General features: G+C 44.2%; 1 protein-coding gene across 1 annotated transcript in view; it reads left to right on the forward strand.

The window, feature by feature from the left end:
- The window catches only part of LMBR1 (limb development membrane protein 1), a 109,917-nt gene that overhangs the window by 76,615 nt on the left and 12,239 nt on the right, over positions 1-21,063 (forward strand). The window contains exons 10-16 of the mRNA XM_090047638.1: positions 3,250-3,330; positions 4,046-4,122; positions 4,361-4,438; positions 5,428-5,501; positions 5,736-5,826; positions 7,333-7,399; positions 17,701-17,862. Of these exons, the coding sequence (XP_089903764.1) occupies positions 3,250-3,330; positions 4,046-4,122; positions 4,361-4,438; positions 5,428-5,501; positions 5,736-5,826; positions 7,333-7,399; positions 17,701-17,862 (630 nt within the window). The remainder of the gene's footprint in view (positions 1-3,249; positions 3,331-4,045; positions 4,123-4,360; positions 4,439-5,427; positions 5,502-5,735; positions 5,827-7,332; positions 7,400-17,700; positions 17,863-21,063) is intronic.

Here is a 21,063-nt window from a genome sequence, read left to right on the forward strand (position 1 = left end):
AGTCGGGGTGAAGTTTGAAGAGAGAAACTGTAGACAGCAGTTGTAAGAGGCTTCAGACCTGAGGTAGATGGGGCAGTTGGAAGGGCAAATAGAGTAAAGAAGGATTTTTAAGATGGGAGAGACAAAAGCATGATTGAGGCGTGGCAGGACAGGAGCCAGAGAAGAGTGAAAAGTTGAAAGGAGTCATCAAAGAAGAGATGAGTGTGGACACACAAAATTAGGAGATGGGATGGGCTACTAGAGGGATTTGGAGAAAGTAGATTTTGGGATGGGCAAGTAGAGGGATTTTGATAAGGTGAACATTTTAATACTTGAGTGTGTTTACAGAGGTGGCTGATGTGATTGCAGAGCCATTGGCCATCATCCTTGAAAACTCATGGCAATCAGGAGAAGTCTCAGATGATTGGAAAAGGGAAAACATAGTGCCCAATTTTAAGAAAGGTAAAAAGGATCCAGGGAACTACACCTCAGTCCCTGGAAAAATCATGGAGCAGATCCTCAAGGAATCCATTTCCAAGCACTTGGAGGAGAAGGTTATTAGGAACAGTCAACATTGATTCACCAGGGGCAAGTCATGCCTGACCAAACTGATTGTCTTCTATGATGAGATGACTGGCTCTGTGGATGTGGGAACACTGGTGGATGTGGTGTACACTGATTTCTAGCAAGGCTTTTGATATAGTCTCCCATAATATTCTCACAGGGAAGCAAAGGAAGTATGGGCTGGATGATTGGACTCTAAGGTGGATAGAAAACTGGCTGCAGCATTGGGCTCATAGGGTAGTAATCAATGGGTTGATGTCTAGTTGGCAGCCGGTATCAAGTAGAGTGGCTCAGGAGTTGGTCCTGTGGCTAGTTTTGTTCAGCGTCTTCATCAGTGACCTGGAAGATGGTATAGAGTGCACCCTCAGCAATCTTGCAGGTGACACCAAGATGTGGGGACTAGTAGATATGCTAGGGGGTAGGGCTAGGATTCATAGTGACCTAGACAAATTGGAGGATTGGGCTAAAAGAAATCTCATCTCATGATGTCTAACAAGAACAAGTGCAAAGTCCTGCATTTAGGACAGAATAATCCCATGCACCAGTACAGATTGGGGGCTGACTGGCTCGGCAGTGGCTCTGTAGTAAAGGACCTGGGGGTTGCAGTGGACAATAAACCGAATACGAGCCAACAGTGTATCCTTGTTGCCAAGAAGGCTAATGGCATACTGGGCTGCACTGGTAGGTGTGTTGCCAGTAGGTCTAGGGAAGTGATAATTTTCTTGTTAGTGCCCATCACTCCTCCCTGTCCCCTCCAACTCCAACCCTGCTGGAGGGTTGCTGGAGTGGAGTGAAGCCCAGCTCCCCAACCTGCCTGCTCCAGGCTTAGGTGGGAGGGGAGCCAGCTCTCCGCCACTGTGTGCACTCCTAGGGGATGGGGGGACTTGTGCCCCACAGATCTGTGGGCGGGGCTGGGACAGGGGTGGGTTGCCCATTGTAGTCTTGGGCTCTCTGCCCTGCTGCCTTCCCGCAGGGCCTCCGCAGCCCAGCAGCTGTGACCCAGAGCCACACGAGGAAGCTGCTAGCCACTGTAAGCTCCCTGCCTACGTAGAAGCAGCGGAAGCAGTGCTGTGGGGTTGTACCCTTTGCTGCAGCTGTGTGGGCAGTGGATGTCTTGCCAGGGCAGTGCAGGGCTTGGAGCGGCAACGAGCCTCTCCATGTGGCCCCCGCTGTTCCCTGCAGTGCCGGATTACAACCTCTGGGCTGTGGAGACCCTGGGAGAGGGCAGCGGGGCAGGGAGCCTGAGCCCGCAGCAGGCAGCTCACCCCCATCCCATGCATGGATGTGGGGGGCACAGGTCCTCCCTGCCTCCCTGGGTGTGCGTGCAGTGGCAGGGAGCTAGCCCTTCCACCCTGCCCCCCGGTTAAGCTGCCTGCAGTCCCATCCTACTCCCTGCCAGGGCCCTGTGGTTGCATGTTGTGGCCCCAGGCCCCAAGCCTCATGCACCGCCCAGCTGGGCAGCAGGCCCAGGCCCAGCCCCAGCCATGCCCAACTCCTTCCCTCCCTATGGGGGCCTCAGTGCTTCCCCCTCCCCATCCCACACTCACTTACCTGTGGGAGCTGCTCTCCTGGCTGCCTGGTGGTCATGTGCATATACATGCATGTGGCATCCCCTGACTGACCGCCTTCCTCCTGCTGTCTCCCAGGCCCTTGCAGGCTGGAACTCTGCCAGCTGGTAGAGAGCTCTTTGCAAAACTGCAAAATCTGTGGGTTTCTCCAGTAAAATGAGAAAGCTGAGGTTTCCTCTGATAACAGGTAAAATCTGTAGTTTTCTCCATTTTTCCCATGGGAAACAGACATCCTGGATCCCTGAGCATCATCTTGGAAGCTGAAGTCACTGAGTGAGGAGGACAGCCAAGAATTGGAACTGGAAATTGGGTGGACAGTAGATGACATGGAGATGCAAAGAACTCAGCTGTAAAGGCAGCTTTGTTAGGAAAAGGGAATGTGTGAATTTGCCATGATCTAGTGAGGTACCCAGTATTGTTCTGTTGCCAGTGTTCATTGTACACAGAAGCAAAAAGAAAGCCATTATATCTCCTTGAAACAGCTTTGGTCAGTCTTATAAGCATTTGGTATGCATCATCTTTAAATGGAATTTCAGAAAGCTACGAAATACTTTGAAAGGCCATCAGAGCGTGTATTGCAGTATTTGCACCATGATATAACATAGGTCAGTGCTTCCCAAACTTTTTCTCATCATGACCGCATTTATGTCCCCATTTCCTCAGCATGACCCCTCATTCCCAACCTACAGCCTCCCACCCCTGTGACCCCATCTGCTGATGTTGCGACCCCATTTGGGGCCATGACTCACAATTTGGGAATTGCTGCCATGGGTGCTGAGACAACAGATATGGTCGTTTCTATGCACTGTCAGATTGTTTCTCTTCTTGAATCTGTAACACCACCTCCTTTTCCTCCTGTCTTTCACACTTTGTTTAGAAGGATCCCCATCAGGTTCCTCATGGGGCACTTTGGTCTGGAGGACTTTTTTTTGATAAAGAGAGCAAGAAGATCCCCAGTCAGACTTATATTTGTTATCTGCAGCTCTCCAATGAACCATTTGCCATTGGTTTAAGGAAAAATATTGTTGCTATAATAAGTATACTAAAAACTGTTTTCATAATGTATCTTGTGGGATTCATTTTAGTGGTCTCTCAAAAACATAAACGAAAGAAACCCCGATGTCTGTCTTTTGATTAGGTTTATCTTCTGCTGTGGAGTACAGTACAACAGAGCTGGAATGGGAACTTGAAAGTGTGAAGAGCACAAAAACAAAGCTAGGTATGGGTTTGATTAGTAGTGTGTCTGTGAAACTTGTTATAAAATAGCCAAAATATATGAAATGTGCCAAAATACCTTGCAGTTGACTGATATAAATTTATTATTGTAATTCTGTGCCCTGTGCATGCGGCGGCTGTGTGTACGCATGCATTTATCAGTAACATTGGCTACACTGGCGGAAAAAAGCCAGTTGCCAATGATGTTAATTTTCCTTTTATCAGTGCCGATCCAATATACCAGATATATCGGTGCATCTCCTGTTTATTAGCTTAGCTCACAATATTCAAGACACTGCAGCAGTTGTTACCAATTCAAGGTTAGGAAAATGCCTTATGCTAGATATCAAAGTGGTAAGTAAAAGTGGATTTTTAGACTCCATAGTGATATCTAATACCTATTAAAATAAGTATAGGCATATATGTTGACTAACCCTAAACCAGCATGATGTGGAATCATATAAGTGTTTTGTGTTCAAGAGTATGTCAAGATGTGGTTAAAAAAAAAAAAAATTCACGGTACAATTTAAAACTGCAAAATTGCATCATACCAGGAAGATACCAGCTAGTTAGTACTCCTTTCACTCAAGTTGATGTAGAAGGTTACCTACAATTGAAATCTACAAAATAAGCCCATTATAGAAAGCAATAACATACTTTTTTGCCACCCAAGACAACTGGTGTAAGGTTCTAAGTCTCCTATTTTCCTCTCTGAAAAGAGCGACGAAAAAAAGCTTCTGCATGGGAGAGGAATTTAGTGTATCCAGCTGTTATGATACTGCTACTCTTTGTAACGGTAAGAATTTTACTGTCTTTTTTTCCTTGTGTATAATAGTTGTTTGGGGGATAATTTTAATGATTTTGAGTAATGGAGGTGATAACCAAGAAAATATGAGAACCAGCAATCCCTTCTTGAGATTTTTTTCCTGCAAAGATAAAAGTTTTATTGCCACCAGATTTCATTATGTTTAAACATTTACATTATTTAAGTGTTAAAACCTTAGAATTGACAGAATGTCTCTACTTCTTTATAGTCCTTATCAGTCCTCTTGGTTGCTTGCAACATTCTTCGCCTGTTGGTCGATGAGACTGCAATGCCAAAGGGATCAGGGGTAAAGTAAACTGTGATTTTTTTTTTTTTTTTTTTGGCAAACATCAGTAACATGTTCACTAGAAGTTTTGAAAAAGCACCAGCAAGAGGCTTCAGTTTAATAGCTTTAAAAAGTGCGTTTAACACCTGAGTTTAATTCTGTGGGTTTAGTCCTGCAAATGGGCTAGCCTATGTCTAATTTTACTTGCATTTAGTAGCTTTGTTTATCTCTTAAGATCAGGCTTATGTTGATACAGTAGTAATTAACAAAGTAGGTAAATGAGAGCACCATCAGAATTAAAGGGCATCTATTTTCTTGGTGCTTCCATTTTTAAGTGGAACAGAATTAATATATTTTTATAAGGAAATTTGTTTCAAAATGGAACAAAAGTTCCTTATTATGTTTTTGGTGTTTTCATAACTTTATTTTGGAAATAAACTTTAATATTTTTAAAGTATTTTATTTCAAGAAAAAAGCAGCCTGCACGTTGTTAGGTTGTCCCAATTAATACCATTACAACTTTTTTTTTTTCTAGCTTATTAACGATTTAGCCTAGATGAGTAGAGTCATATCACATATTTGCACAACTATATGAAGCCATTTAGTGCAAGCTGCTGTTCCATTAGTAATAATACATGCACTGAAAAAAGTGTGACTTGGAGATTTTAGATTCAGCATCCAAAGTACTGGGGCATATGCTTATAAATCACATGCAATGTGAATAATAGTGTTGGAAAACTCAGTTTTATTTTCCCATTGTAAAACATTTTACTCAGATTTTGAAATTTGAGCTTGTTTAATTTAGATAGGCAGAATGTAAAACTAAATTTGAAGTTACCCCGAATTTCTACCCTTGAATCATGGAATATTTTATTTTACAGTACATCTTTAATCCAAGGATCTCAGATCCTTGGTAAGGACAGAAGTTAACTTTCTGAACACTCAATGTGCGTGTGTATCATTAATTTATGCAAAGTTTTTTTTTTTTTGGTTTTTTTTTTCTCTCACAGGGGCCTGGGATAGGAAATGCTTCTCTATCCACTTTTGGTTTTGTGGGAGCAGCACTTGAAATCATTTTGATTTTGTATCCTTTCTTTAAGTATGCTGTCTGTTAACAAGTATTCTGTCTAGTTTTCTGGGACGCTGGTAATTTACTAAGACACTTGCCTGGAAAGAAGAAAGAGACAGGTCAGTCCTTCTCAAGCACTCGAAGTGTTTTTGTTTTTTTTCCCTTGGTTCTTAAGACTTTTAGGAGGCTGCTGAGAACTTGAGTGAAACTTGCATTCCTTGGAGGTTCTTTTTTCCTTGATTCTCACAGCTATCTTATGGTGTCCTCTGTCGTCGGCTTCTACAGTCTTCGCTTTTTTGAAAATTTCACTCCCAGGAAGGATGACACAACTATGACAAAGGTAAGGTAAAATCTGAGGTGGTGATGGCCCCCCTTTTTTGCCACCCAAGACAAACTGACTCTTTTAGTTAGTAATTGCTCTGAATGGCTCATTTGCAGTGATCAGTATTTGTTTGTAAGCTGCGTAAACACAAACTGGAAGATTTTCAAAATGCTGAATGAGTGGGAAAAAGGATGTGCTCTGTTTAGTTTGGATGGCATCCATTCACTTGTAAAAAGCCTGGAATAGTGGAGCTTGTTAACTAGCTATAGAAAAAGCTAGTGAAAGGACTTTTTTCAAAGGAAACGTATTGCTAATGAGTAACTTTGATTGTGCTAACTGTACTTCAGGGAGCTTATTTGAAATCTGAAGAACTTGGTTGCTACAAGTAATACAGACAAAGTAATTCAAATTTGAATAATTAAAGTAAGACTGAGGAGGTCTATTCAGCAACGTTTTGCAGTCTGAGGCTAATTTGACTTTTTCCACAATTTGGCATTGGCTTCAGAATTAACAAATGCTGTTACCTAATGCTGAGGCACATGCATACATTTTTTTTGACAAAATATTCCCACAAACTGACAAGAGGGAGCGCTCAATAAGCAAGGGGCAGACGGAGTATTTAAATAATTAAATAATCCTCCATAATTTACATGAATCACATAATTTACATGTATTTCATGATTAAATACATGAAAGTAGTAGTGTCTAAACACATTGATTTTTATGATACAAGATATTTGCTAAGTCTATTTCATACCTTTCCTTACTTTACGTAGCATTGGAAGCTGGGTTGAAATTGTCTTCGTGTCTGCACATCTTTCAGTATCTCAGGAATAGTTGAGGAAAAATAGGAACAAAATATAAGTAAATGACAAAATATGTTGATACTTTTGTATCTTTAATTCACCTTTTCTTGTTAATAATTATAGAATTAGAATTGAGCAGACTTGTCTTTTATCTGATAGTAAATACAGCTTTAACTATTTCTTTTTGCAATTTTACTAAAATTTCAGACAAAACTAACATTGTTATGATTTTCAAAAATCTTTACATTTACCAATATCAACGCAGGTAGAAGAGAAACAATTTTTAGTTTTTCGTAATTATATAAAAATAAAACTTTAATCTTGCAAGTAGTTATAACATGCTTAATTTTACTTATCAGTCATCCCAGTAAAGCCAATGGAATGATGCAAGCACAAGTGGTTGCATGACTGGGACTAATTGTCAAATGAATTGTAGCCTCTTTAAGTTTATGAAGTCGCCTTTTTAAAAGAAAATCTTGGTGTATGTGTCTAGTTTTTTCTGCTTACTAGTTCATCTCAGAAGGAAACTGGAGATGTCTGGTAGAAGCAAGATCAAGTTAAGTTTATATAATGTAAACAACAATTATATTAAGTCCAGTTTGCAGAATGAATCTTTAAGGAACTGACATCAAAACAGCGAAATGTGAAATCAGGAAAAATGTTTGCTTTTAACAAAAATCTTATTTTGATGGAAGGAATGCTCTTTTGTTCAAAACAGATAATTGGAAACTGTGTCTCAATATTAGTGCTCAGCTCTGCTTTGCCAGTGATGTCAAGGACCCTGGGTAAGTTGAATATTAAAAAAAAAAAATACTTATCTGTTGAGTGGTACATTGTGAAGCAGTTGTATAAATGAAATGACCTAGGAAAAGTTACTGTTTGTCTATTTATTAAATAACTTAGTTACTATAAATATTCCTTCCAAGTCTTACTTTCCTTTGATGTTCAGTCAGTCCCACTGCAATGTGATTTTCATACAGACATACCAGATTACATATTTTGGTACATGAAATATAAGTATCTATCTAGAAAATGTATTCCTTTTCTAAATTGGAAGTCACTAATTGTCTAAATAAATTATTTTTGTGTGTCTGTTTTTAGTAGGCTGACCAAGTAGGTTGTTGGCTACAAAAGCTCATGCCTCTCTGAGGCAGTTAGCACAGGTGCCAGCTTGTGCTACACTGTGTCTGACTTCAGACTAACATAGCTAACTGCCTCTCTTCCCACCTCTCTAAACAAATTATAAGATAAAGAAAAATACATTTGAAAACTGCTCATTTAGTGTAGGCACTAATTTCATGTCTACTTAAAAATAACAATTCTTGCCATCTATGTAAAGAAATTGTTGTCTTTTTTTTATTTGGGTTTGCATACATTTCATAAGTAGATGGTAGGAAGCTGGGTAGCGTGGCACCTTAGGGCCCTGCTACACATTCAGATTAAAGCTGGATAGAGACCAGCTATAAAGTTGTTACATATTTTAAAGCAATAACTTTATAGCTGGTTGACTTTTTATAGCTGGATAGTTATTTTTATCATGTGATGATTACTTTGCACTTGTGACTGGTCTAAATTTATTGCATGGTTAACCAGCTAGTTGTATAATGTCTGTAATATGTAGCCAGTAGCCTTAGAGACCAACTCATTCTGTGAGACAAGCTCTTGTAGGTAACAGCCTACTTCATCAGATGCTGTTACCTATGAAAGTGTATGCCTTTAAGTGGATGTGGCTGTGAATTAATGCCTTGAGTATAAAAGTCTGTTTAAAAATGTTAAAGATCCCACGTACTGGAGCTTTTTAATAGCAGTGTGAAAATCAGATTTTAATAGGTTTTGCACAAAATTATTTTAGCAATTCTTACCTTATTATATTGTTCTGAATTTTAATTTAATTGGCTGATTCCTAAAAACAGGTACTTACAAATCTGTTCTTGCCCCGAGTTTCATTAGGTTCAGTGACACTTCATGGAGGAACGAGGATGTCAGCAGTAAATTATGTACAGAATTGCCACCTACAATAACTGGCAAATCTTACCTTTAAAAATAAAAATAAGTTTATACCCTCCATATTTAAGATGACAGAATAGTGTCCCTTCTATATATTGGTGGTCTTGTATCTAAATAATGGCCTAAATGAAAACTCAAAAGAAGAAATGTAATATTTAATCCACTCCTAAAATCCGGAGTGAATGACCTGAGAAATAATATTATTTAACACATAGAGCAGAACAACACTCCTGTGCAAACACTACTGTTTAAAAATAATAATGCTTGTACTATGACTAACTCTCATTGCATTTGCCATTTGAAAAACTCATTGGTTATGCACTGCGAGATTAACAGTCCATAGTAATATAAACTGATTCTGTAGAGAAAAGTGTGCATGCTGGGTGCAATTGTTGTTACAGAGAAAACAAATTAATGGCAAAACTCACTTTTTAAAAAAAAAGGCTAACAAATGAAATTCCTGAATAGTTTGCCATAGAGATAAATCAAAGAATAAAACAGAAGAAAAAAAGATGGAACAATTAACACACAGCTAACAAATGCACAGGCACAGCTGTCCAAACAGGATTAATAGAGTGTATTAGAGTACAGTGAGTCATGTGGTGCTTTGTAAAATATCAACATGCATTGCATTACATGTTACGCCCAGTGGCACTGAATAGATGAAAAGAAATAAATACGTTAAACGGATTCATAGAGGCTTTTCTCAGTATTAAAAAAGCAAGCTTCTAGACTGTTAAAAAGCTGGATTTTAGCATTATGGGAAAGGCAGACTGGGGAAAAGTTTATCCAGTAATTCATGTATTTAACCTCTTCAAATCTAGTCTGTGAATTTAAGATGAGGTATAGAGAATCTTTACAAATTTTTGTAGCATTTCTGCTAAACCTTTAGGTATCAAGCGTTCTTTGATGCCATTTTTGAAAGACGTAAAGATATTTTTAGAAATGGGAAATAAAGATGATACAACAGGTTTTAATATTTTTCAGTCTGATTAGGGCTTTTCTGTTAGTTTCATATTTGCTTACCATTAGGAAAGATACTAGGAAAAAAGTAGGTAATAGCTCTGGTTATGAAAAAAAACTGCAAACAAGATTTTGTTTTCTGTTTATAAAATCATTTTTATTTTGGTCTTTATGAGTAATTATTGACATGATGTTAAAACTAGAGTTAAGCTTGCTTAGATACTATTTTGTTGTGTTCAGTAGAGGGGTAACTTTTTTGTAACTTTGTATGGTACTAATTAGATTCTCAAATTGCAGTCTCAAAAGGGATGTACACAGGCATTTTTAAATAGTCAATATTAAAAAAAAAATCTGTGTATATAAAGGTATACATTTCAGATAAGCAAATAAAATCTGTTTTTAGAGAATGGATAAAAATGTAGGCTATAATCACTTCGGATTTTTTTTCTGCTTTCACTGAAGCGTCAAATTTTCTCTTTTCTTTGTCTTCTAGTTTCGCATTCTCTTTGAGGGCTCTTTTTCTCCAGCCCTTTCTCTTTCAAGAGTCATTCTTACTTTCTTTGAAGAAACCCTCTGCTGACTCGTCTTGCTTTAGTACTCCTATCTATTTTATTTCCTCTTTCCTTTAGGCTTCTAGAGCACCCAGTCTTTGTAGAGTTTTTGCTGAGACTTTCTCTTGGTGTCCTCTTGCATTTTCTGGTTTTCACTGAAACTGCTCTGATTAAAGTCACTTTTGGCTTTTTTACAGCCAAGTATGAAGACCACTTCTTTTGAGCTGCTTGCTGACTTTTTGGTTCTAGGAGTCCATTCTTCCATATTGTGCATTTATTAATCTACATTTCCCCCTCTCTTACCTCTCTTTCTCTCCTTAGCATCTAGATCAACTTTTGGTCCCTTCTGCACTATCCTTTTTAAGGCTATTTCTTTGTTCTTTTCCTTTTTTTAAAATTTCTCTTTCTTGTGATCTCACTCCTTTTGTGTGTTCTGTTTATTTATAGGTTGATTCTACTCATTTCTGTCTGTTGTAGGTAGGTAAGATTTCAGGGTGGGTGGGGGAAGGGCTATGCAGTGGTGCAGTTGGCACACTGCTTGTAATTCTATGATGTCTCATTGAGTGTCTAGCGTAGGATGGGTGATTATTTTGGCTGGAGGGCCACTTAACGAGTTTTGGTGAACTGTTGAGGGCTGCATGCATAAAATTAACGATGAAGATATTTTAACAAATTATAGATAAAAAACAAATGATATGCTAAACCTGTTCAGCCTTCACAAGAGAAAGTTGAGGGGGGACCTAGTGGCTGTCTGTAAACTCCCTGGGGGGACCAGAAGGGTTTGGGGGAGACACTGTTCCCCCTAGCGTCCCCTGGCATGACAAGGAACAACGGACACAAATTACTGGAGAGTAGGTTTAGATTAGACATCTGCAAGAGCTGCTTCACAGTTAGGGCGGCTAGGAGCTGGAACCAACTTCCAAGGGAAGTGGTGCTGGCTCCTACGCTGGGGGTCTTTAAGAAGAGGCTTGATGCTTGCCTGGCTGGACTCATTTGAGTCCAGTTTTTCTCCTGCCCAGGTGGGGGCTCGGACTTGAAGATCTACAGGGTCCCTTCTGACCCTCTTCTGTGATTCTATGATTCTAAAAATCAAGCATCTACTATAAAATATTTTAGTTTTATTTTAAAAAATATATTTTTGTCCCTATTTTTTAATGATTTTTTTGAGTAGTGTATATTAGAGACAAGACACTTGGCCAAGGGAGGATGCCTCCACCCCCGGCAGAGCCCTGCCACTGCCCAGTGACCCCCAAATCACAAGGAAGCTTCATGCTTCAACCTGCACCCTGACATGCCCCTTGAGCCATCTACTCCCCCACCCCTTCCCATCCTAGAGCAGTTCAGCTGCAGGGAGGCAGCTGAGAGGAACCGAGGAGGGTCTCACTCCACCCTGGCTCCGACTTTGCTCAGCCGCCCAGGGAGCTGCGCGAACAGGATGTGCAGGCGTGCTTGTATGCCTGGTGCATGAGTTAGTGTGGGAGTTTGCGCAGGAGGGTGAGCGGGGGGCCCGAGGCCCTGCCAGTGAGCCCTAGAGAAGGCAGTCTCATAAGTAGCCAGCCTACCAGTGGCATGATGCGGATGGACACACACTGCACCCCTTGGGTCCCCTCGGAGTCTGCGGCCCTCCTTGTGGCACCTCAGAGGCCTCCACCCAGATGGAACTCATGGTTCCGGCCTCCGCACAGATGGAGCCCCTGGCTCTTGGCTGTGGGGGCTGCCTGGCAAGTTTCCAGGCACATGGGACCAGGAGCATGGCCACCTCCCCTTGCGGGGTTTCTTCCACTTTGGAGTCTGTGGGGCATCAGATTGAGGAGCTCCAGGCCACAATCCAGAGACTGCATGCCATCAGGGATGGTGAGTAGGAGATAGACTCCTACTGCCAGGCCCTTCACCCCTTGGAGGCAGAGGGTAGACCAAGGTCATCTTTCAGGACAAGGGAGGACTTGGGGCTCTCCCATGCTGTCTAGCCAGGGGGTTGGACCAAGGTGGTCAAGGGCCCCTCCCCTCTGGGGCTTTGCAGCAGGTACTAACCTCTTGCAGCCTCAGTAGAGCCTGCAGATGCCAGCTTTTGCAGGCAAGGGAGGATCACTCACCCCTACTCTCCCTAAGATGAAACGCAGTGCTTGTCATGGGAGACTCCCTCTTGAGGGGGAGTGAGGGGGCAATTTGTTGCCCTGACCCCTTAGCCCGGGAGGTCTGCTATTTCCCAGGGGCCCGCATCTGAGACATAGCTGAGAGGATCCCAAAGATCATCCGGCCCTCCGACCACTACCCTATGCTCCTTACCCATGTGGGCATGAATGACATGGGTTGGAGCAGTCCCAGATGGGTCATGAGAGACTACAGGGCTCTGGGAGCAGGGCTTAGAGGGTTGGGGGTGCAGGTGGTTTTTCCTCACTCCTCCTGGTTGTGGGTCATGGGTTGAGGTAGTCAACCAGAGACTGCGGTGCTGGTGTCATTGTGAAGGCTCTGTCTTCCATGACCACAGCCCGCTCTTTGGTGAGGGAGGCAGTGGGCTGCTGGGAAAAGACAGCCCTCACCTCACTTTGCTGTGGGGGGAGGCTTTTCTCAGCCACAGTTGCTGACCTGCTCGACTGGGATTTAAACTGAGCTCTCCATGGGTTGTGGGGAGTACTGCCGCTGCAAGCCCACTGGGCACTTTTTGTAAACCCAGCAGGCTAAAGCATTCAAGCGAATCCACCCCAGCCTCAGAGCTATCTGTAGGAAAGGCAAGGGCCCCCAATGGGACACTTATGTGCCTGTACACCAGTGCCAGGAGCCTGGGGAGCAAACAGGAAGAACCGGTTCTCCTGCTAAACCAAACGGATTACGAACTCATAGGGATAACAGAGACCTGGTGGGACTCCATCTATGACTGGGCCACAGGTATAGATGGCTGTACCTTATACAGGAGAGATCGTGTGGACAAAAGGGGCGGGGGGGGGTGGGTAGCTCTGTATGTCAAGGAAAGCTAGGCACCCAGGGAGGACAGTTGGAGACTCTTTGGGTCCAAATCTGTGGTGAACAAGGCACAGGAGACACAATGGTGGGAGTCTACTAGAGACCTCCTAGCAAAGATGAAGAGCTTGACCAGGTATTCGCCAGGGAACTAGCTAAGGCTTCATGTTCCCAGTGCATGGTTGTCTTGGGAGATTTCAACTACCCTGACATCTCATCGGAAGAGCACTCGGCCACATCTGAATGGTCGCAAAGCTTCGTCGTGTGTGAACGAGCTCTATCTGACTCAAGAAGTCTATGGACCGACAAGAGGCAAAGCTCTGCTCAACCTGGTACTGGCAACAGGGGATGACTTAATCAGTGACCTAACGATGGAAGTGAAGCTGGGAGACAGCGACCATGAGCTGATCACTTTCACCATGCTCCGTAAAGCAGGGCAAGTCAGTCAGCAAAGCAGAAGTCCTTGACTTCAGGAAAGCTGACTTTGACAAGCTCAGGAGGCTTGTGGGAGAGCCCCTAAGGGATCATGACCCAAAGGGGAGGGGAGTTCAAGAAGAGTGGTGCTCCTCAAGGGAGCGATCCTGAAAGCACAAGTAATGTCTATCCTGTCTCGGAGGAAGGGTAGCAAAAGGGCACAGCAGCCCTCTTGGCTCTGCAGGGAACTAGTGACCTCCTGTGGCTAAAAAGAAAGGCCTATAAAGGATGGAAGGCTGCATCCACCCCAAAGGAGGAGTACTCTGCACTGGTCCAGACCTGTAGGGAGCGAACCAGGAAAACCAAGGCTGCAACTGAACTTCAAATGGCTACACATATCAAGGACAATAAAAAGTCCTTTTTTAGATATGTGGGGAGCCAGAGGAAAAACAAGGGTAGCACTGGACCCCTGCTAAACCAGATAGGGCAACTGACAGCTGATGCCCAGGAAAAAGCTAACCTGCTCATTGGATATTTTGCAGTGGTTTTTCACCAGCTCCAGGGGATGACCCTGCTCAGTATGGTATGGGAGGGCCAAGGTGAGGGAGAACTGTTACCCTTCATCAGTGTTGACCATGTGAAGGAACACCATGAGAGGTTGAACACCTTCAAGTCAGCTGGCCCAGACAGCTTACACCCCAGGGTACTTAAGGAGCTGGCTAGCATCATAGCTTGGTCACTGGCACATCTTTGAGAACTCATGGTGCTCAGGCTAAGTCCCCGAAGATTGGAAGAAGGCCAGTGTGGCTCCTATCTTCAAGAAAGGGAGGAAAGTAGATCTGGGGAACTACAGGCCCATCAGCCTGACCTCCATCCCCGGGAAGATCTTGGAGAAAATCATCAAAGAAACCATTTTTGACAAACTGGCTGAAGGCAGCTTCTTGAGGGATAGGCAGCATGGGTTTGTTGCGGGTAGGTCTTGCCTGACCAGTCTCATCTCCTTCTACAACCAGGTGAGATATCACCTGGAGAAAGAAGGAGAGATTGATGTCATATATCTTGACTTTAAAAAAGCTTTGAATCTGGCATCCCATGATCATCTTATAGAAAACCTGGCCAATTGCAGCCTTGGCTACATCACAGTCTGCTGGCTAGGGAATTGGCTTTGACGTCAGACCAGTGGGCTCCCCCAGTGGTAGTTGACGGAAGTCAATCATTGTGGTGTGTCATGACCAGTGGGCTCCCCCAAAGCTCCATCCTTGGGCCTATCCTTTTCAAAATCTTCATTAATGATGTGGACATTGGTGTCAGGAGTGGACTGGCCAAGTTTGCTGATGACACCAAACTTCGGGGTAAAGCGTCCATGCCCAAGGACAGGATGGTAATCCAGGCTTACCTTGACAGGCTCAGAAAATGGGTGAACAAAAACCTGATGGCCTTCAGCTCTGAAAAATGCAGGGCACTCCACCTTGGGAAGAAAAACCTGCAGCATGCTTATGGCTTTGCAGTGCTGTGCTTGCTAGCACCACGGCCGAAAGGGACTTGGGGGTCATGACTGACCACAAGATGAATATGAGCCACGAATGTCATGTTGCAGCTGGTGAAGCGAGCAAAACCCTGGCTTGCATCCATAGATGCTTCTCTAGCAAATCCCAGGATGTCATCTTCCTGCTGTGCTCAGCCTTGGTGAGGCTGCAGCTGGAGTACTGTATCCAATTCTGGGCTTCATAATTTAAAAAGGATGTGGAGAAGCTTGAGGGAGTCCAGGGGAGAGCTATGCGCCTGATCTGAGGGCAGGAAAACAGGCCATAGGATGAGAGGCTGAGAGCTACAGGACTCTTCAGCCTGGAAAAGTGCAGACTTGCGGGGGGGGGGACCTGGTGGCCGCCTGTAAGTTTATCAGGGGTGACCACCAGAGCGCCCCAAGGGATGACGAGGTCAAATGGTCAGAAACTTCTCCAAGACCATTTCAGGCTGGACATAAGGAAGAACTTCTTTACAGTCCGAGCCCCCAAGACCTGGAACTTGCTGCCATCAGAGGTGGTGCAAGCACCTACTCTGGATTCCTCTAAGAGTCAAGTGAACGTTTATCTTGCTGGGATCCTGTGACCCCAGCTGACTTCCTGCCCTTGGGGCAGAGGGCTGGACTCAGTGATCTTCCAAGGTCCCTTCCAGCCCCAATGTCTATGAAATCTATGAAATCTACACATGCCCCTGCAAAGCCTGGGGAAGCCCAGAAACCCCTTCCAATTTGCCCCAGCTCCTCCCCTAGGGCCATGTGGGTTGTGCCAATCAGCCCAGGTGATCTTCTTCCCCTAGGAGGAGCCCCAGCCCCTGGGCCTGAGGGCAGCCTCACCTGGGTGTATGGGACAGGAGCTGCACTGGCTGCAGCTGGGAGGTGCCAGGTGGCTGGGCAAGCTCACAGCAGTGCATGGGGCAACTCAGGAGCTGGGGTTGGGGCTTCACCTGCTGGAAGGCCCCACAAAACTCTGCCACCTCCAGGCACAGATGTGGAATGCTCACTGCATGGTCCTAGCACCCGAGGTGGCTCTTGCCAGCTCTGAGCCACATTCAGATGGGGTGCTGCTGGTCCAGCCCAAGTGGGGAAACTGGGGCCTGAGCACAGCTCACCCAGGGCCTGCCATGTGGAGCTGCATGGGCGGATGGGGCCGCTTCAATCCAGTGATCCCTGTGGCACCAACAGAGGCTGGAGCCAAAGCCACCAGGGTCTGAGTGCAACTGGCCCAGGGCCTGCTGCATGACCCCGGGTGGGCAGGGCTGCTTCTACGCAGCATCTCCCATGGGGCCAGCAGAGGCCAGAGCCAGAGCTGCCACCTGCATTGCCCAGCCACAGGCCAGGTTAGAGACAATTGGCAGGCTGGATATGGGCCACAGGCTGTATTCTGCCCACCCCAGTCTAGTGTCTTGCGTTTCTGAGCTGGGGCCATTATATGTTAATGTACATGACTTGTGCACGCCTTTCTCATTTAACATGGAAGATCAGTGTAGAAGATCACATTTCTCAAATGACTTTAAGCCCTTTTCAAATTGAGAGGTTGCTTAAAAGCTTCCTCCAGGAATTATTTCACAAGGGCTCTATTATTTGGAGAGTGTATGTGTGCCTGATTTTGGTGTTGAGGCGAGGGGAGACTCTTGTAGGTATTGTTTCAAAGCTCAACATTTTTACTTCTGTGCATTTTTTGCTCAACTCGTAGGCTGACTCTTGAAAACTGTTTGTGGTAAATAAAGATAAAGGTTTGGAAAGTTTTCTCATCTCTTGGTATAGAAATACTTCCAGGTATCTGGGAAATATTACTTATGAGTCTTGGAGCTTATGAGCCTTGGGGTTGACTACCCTGTTAGACGGATTGGATTCTCAGGGTTTCTCATGAGTTATACTCGTGACTGAGTAGATGAAGTCAAATTCAATGGAAGAGCAATAGTTTCACTAGCTCTAGGTACCTGAATAGAACTGAAGGACTGTTTGGACAAAACAGCGATCTTATTTATGATCCCCATGCCATATGTATTTCAGTGTCAATTATCTGCTCATTTTAAACTGCTCATCAGACCGTAATGTAAACTGACTTTGTGGTATGGGTAGGTATTCAATAACCACAGAATTGACTCTTAAACCAGTTGTCTTGCATACAAAGCTAAATCTAAAGGAATGCCTCTGTCATATGAGGCAGCATGAACACTTACGGTACTTTTGTGATAGATTTTTTGGGGGGAAACTAACACTGCAAACTGGCTTTCCTGATGATTTTAATATGCCTGACTTTTTTTTTTCCAAAATTGTGTTTATTGAAATTAGAAAAGAAAGTTTAAATTCATGACATGGTTATTTCTAAGACACACAATTAACGGAGCAATATACCTGATATTTTAGTTGGCCATTGTAGTTTATGGTATAGTCAACAACCTTACGGTAGTTAATTAGGATACCAGTGACCTTCAAAACTTTGTCTAGAATCTTTTATTGTACATCTGTCCATTGCATACCTAAATAGATTTTGCTTTAACATAGGACAGCCACAGGTGTATTAGTGGTTAGTATTAATCTTGTGTGTGTGTTCATCGTCATTCAGATATGCTATCAAGAATTTTTCTCAAATTTTGTCTGTCTTTCGAATATAAATATTAAATGTAATTTAGCAGGCATAATTACATGTTAAATATACTTTTAACAGGAATTACCAGATTTGATCTGCTTGGAGATTTTGGAAGATTCAACTGGCTGGGAAACTTCTACATTGTGTTATCTTATAATCTGCTCTTTGCTATAATGACGACCCTCTGTCTGGTCAGAAAGTTTACCTCTGCTGTACGAGAAGAGCTCTTAAAGGCATTAGGTAACAGTGAACGTCTTCATTTTTAACTTTGACTTCATTGTTTCTCCCTTGTCCTTTTCCTGCCTACTTGCCCTTTTGAGATGGTGCATATGTTCTGTGTATCATACCATGTATTTTGTGTATGTGAAATGCTTTACAGAAACTTGTAGACATTCCAGTTTTGAAATGGACTTTATCCTATTCACAGGCAGTACCACTGTGTCTGGGTGCAGTGAGTCTAAAATGGCTCAAATAGAGGTACAGATAAGTTTTAGCAGTCCTAGCTAATTAACAAGAAATTGAAACATGCTATTTTAATCTAGAAAAAAATTCTTGGAATTTGGCTTCTTGGTTTGAGTATCGAGGATTATTATTGGCAAGTGTATAAATTATGGCATTGATGGGGAAAATCACCTGGTTCCACAAGCAGTGAAACATGGTGACGTAGTCTGGGGTACTAGTGACTGAGTGAATACACAGAGCTAAGTACAGACGATCAAAAAGGCCAAAGCTGAATCCATTCAATATTCACAGGTTAGTTTAAGCTGTGTAGATAGAACTGATAAGTGAGTGAACACACATTCACTTTTGATTCCAGAAATAGAACTGCATGCCTGCAGTGGCCCAAGCCAGATGCTAGGGTGTGCTAGAGCTTGCCTCCCTGCCCTGGTAGAGCAGACAGCTTGGGCCAAGGCTAGCCCATTCTGCAAGGGGAGTTTGCAGGGGATGTACAAAGTACTCTGTGTCTGAGGGGACTGTAAGTTAACTTGAATCCTGGAGGGGATCTGGGGCAGAAGTTCAATAAATCAATTTAATCTAAATCAGTTAAGTTTGATACTACATCCACCCAGGTTTATCTTAAACTGGTTTCTGCCATTTTCAGTGGTTTATGTGCACTGACCTTCTGTTCTATTACAGATTATACTGATTGATGTGTAATTTCTGTCCCTAGCCCATGTGAATGAATAATTAATATCTGAACTACTGAGCATCAGAGCTGTGATGCCAGCTGACAAGGAGGGAACCAGCAAGTCGTCCAGTAGCACCTAAAAGCAGAGTCAAAGCTGCTTCTGTCTAGCTCAGGAAGTTTTTCTTCACAGATGGGAACACATAATGATGTGAGCTATGAAGTCCGCACTCCTATATCAATGAAATATTAATGACCGAACAGGTTCAATACCTTTTTAGAACTGCAGGCTGTTTTCAGTTTGTTTCCTTAAATGAAGAATGAAGGCCAGTAGACAGGGTGATTTATGACAGAGAAGTCTACAAAAAGTAAATGTTCCTTATCCAACTAATATCAATTCATCATCTTAGAGTATTCATAGTTTCATAGTTGGTAGGGTCGGAAGGGACCTGAGCTGATCATCAAGTCTGATCCCCTGCCATGGTAGGAAAGAGTACTGGGGTCAAACGACCCTGGCGATGTGTTCATCCAGCCTCCTCTTAAAGACCCCCGGGGTAGGAGCCAGCACCACTTCTTTTGGAAGTTGGTTCCAGATCCTACCTGCCCTGATCGTGAAGTAGCGCCTCCTGATGTCCAGCCTGAGTCTACCCTCTGCCAGGTTGTGTTCATTAGTTCTAGTCACTCCTGGTAGTGCTCGGGGGAACAGGGACTCCCCCAATGTCTGGTCCCACCTGACTAGTTTGTAAACAGCCACTAGATCCCCCCTCCGCCTTCTCTTGTGGAGGCTGAACAGGTTCAGGTCCCATAGCCTCTCTTCATAGGGCCTGCCCTGCTGCCCCCTGATCATGCGAGTGGCCTCCTCTGGACCCTCTCCATGTTGTCTGCATCCCTTCTGAAGTGCGGCGCCCAGAACTGGACACGGTACTCCAACTGAGGCCTGACCAGTGCCGCATAGAGGGGGAGTATCACCTCCTTGGACCTGCTTGAGATGCATCTCTGGATGCATAACAAGGTGCAGTTGACCTTCCTGCCCGCATCCCCACACTGTCGGCCCATGTTCATTTTGGCATCAATAATGACTCCAAGATCCTTTTCTGCCTCTGCACTGACAAGAAGGGAGTTTCCCAGCCTGTAGGGATGGTGCTGGTTCTTCCTCCCCAGGTGCAGCACCTTGTACTTGTCAGTGTTGAATCCCATCCTGTTCTCATCCGCCCACCCTTGTAACCTGTCTAGGTCTGATTGCAGCCGATTCCTCCCTTCTAGCGTGCCCACTTCTCCACACACTTAGTGTCGTCAGCAAATTTGAACAGGGTGCTTTTTACACCCCTGTCCAAGTCACTGATGATGATGTTCAACAGTGCAGGCCTGAAGACCAAGCCCTGCGGAACCCCACTGTCCACATCCCTCCAGGTGGAATAGGACCCACCCACTACCACTCTCTGGGTGCAACTTGCCAGTCAGTTAGTGACCCAATAGACTGTGTAGGTGTCGACGCCAGTTTTTTAATAAGAATGGGGTGAGAGATGGCGTCGAAGGCCTTCCTAAAGTTCAGTACTACGTCCACTGCTACAGCTGTGTCTAAGGATTTTGTGACCTGGTCATAGAAGGCCACCAGGTTGGTCTGACAGGACCTGCTGCTAATGAACCCGTGTTGGTTGCCCCTAAGCATAATCTCCCCTGCTGGCCCCTCGTGGACATGCGCCAGGATAATTCTCTCAAAAAGCTTACCCAGGATCGAGGTAAGACTGACTGGCCGATAGTTTCCTGGGTCCTCCTCCTTCCCTTTTTTGAAAATGGGAACCACACTGGCCCTTTTTCAGTCCTCTGGCACCACACCAGAGCACCACGAATGCTAGTAAAGTCATGCCAGGGGTCCCACAATGACCTCTGCTAATTCCCTCAGCTCTCTGGGGTGGAGATTGTCAGGACCAGCTGATTTAAATACGTCCGGTCTCGCCAGAAGTTCCCTGACTAGATCCTCGCTGACCCTAGGCCTGGGTGCATCTCCCCTGGGGCCTGCGGGGGTCCCAGTGGCAGGGTGACCCGGTCCCTGCTCTGGAAAGTGGAGGCAAAGAAGTCGTTACATAGGTTAGCTTTGTCGTCTCGTGCAACGACCATATTTCCTAGTGTGTCCTTGCAGAGGTCCCACGTTACCTGGTACCTTCTTTTTGCTCCCTGTATATTTAAAAAAGGACTTCTTGCTGTCCTTGATCTGGGTAGCTAGTCATCTCTTCCATCTCTGCCTTAGCCTTCCTGACTGCCCCGCTACAGCCCTGAGCAACCAAGGTATAGTCCTCCCTGGTGATGGCCCCTCC

Source organism: Crocodylus siamensis, chromosome 5 (genome assembly GCF_052110815.1).
Source record: "Crocodylus siamensis isolate JL-2025a chromosome 5, ASM5211081v1, whole genome shotgun sequence".
Classification (NCBI taxonomy): Eukaryota; Metazoa; Chordata; order Crocodylia; family Crocodylidae; genus Crocodylus; species Crocodylus siamensis.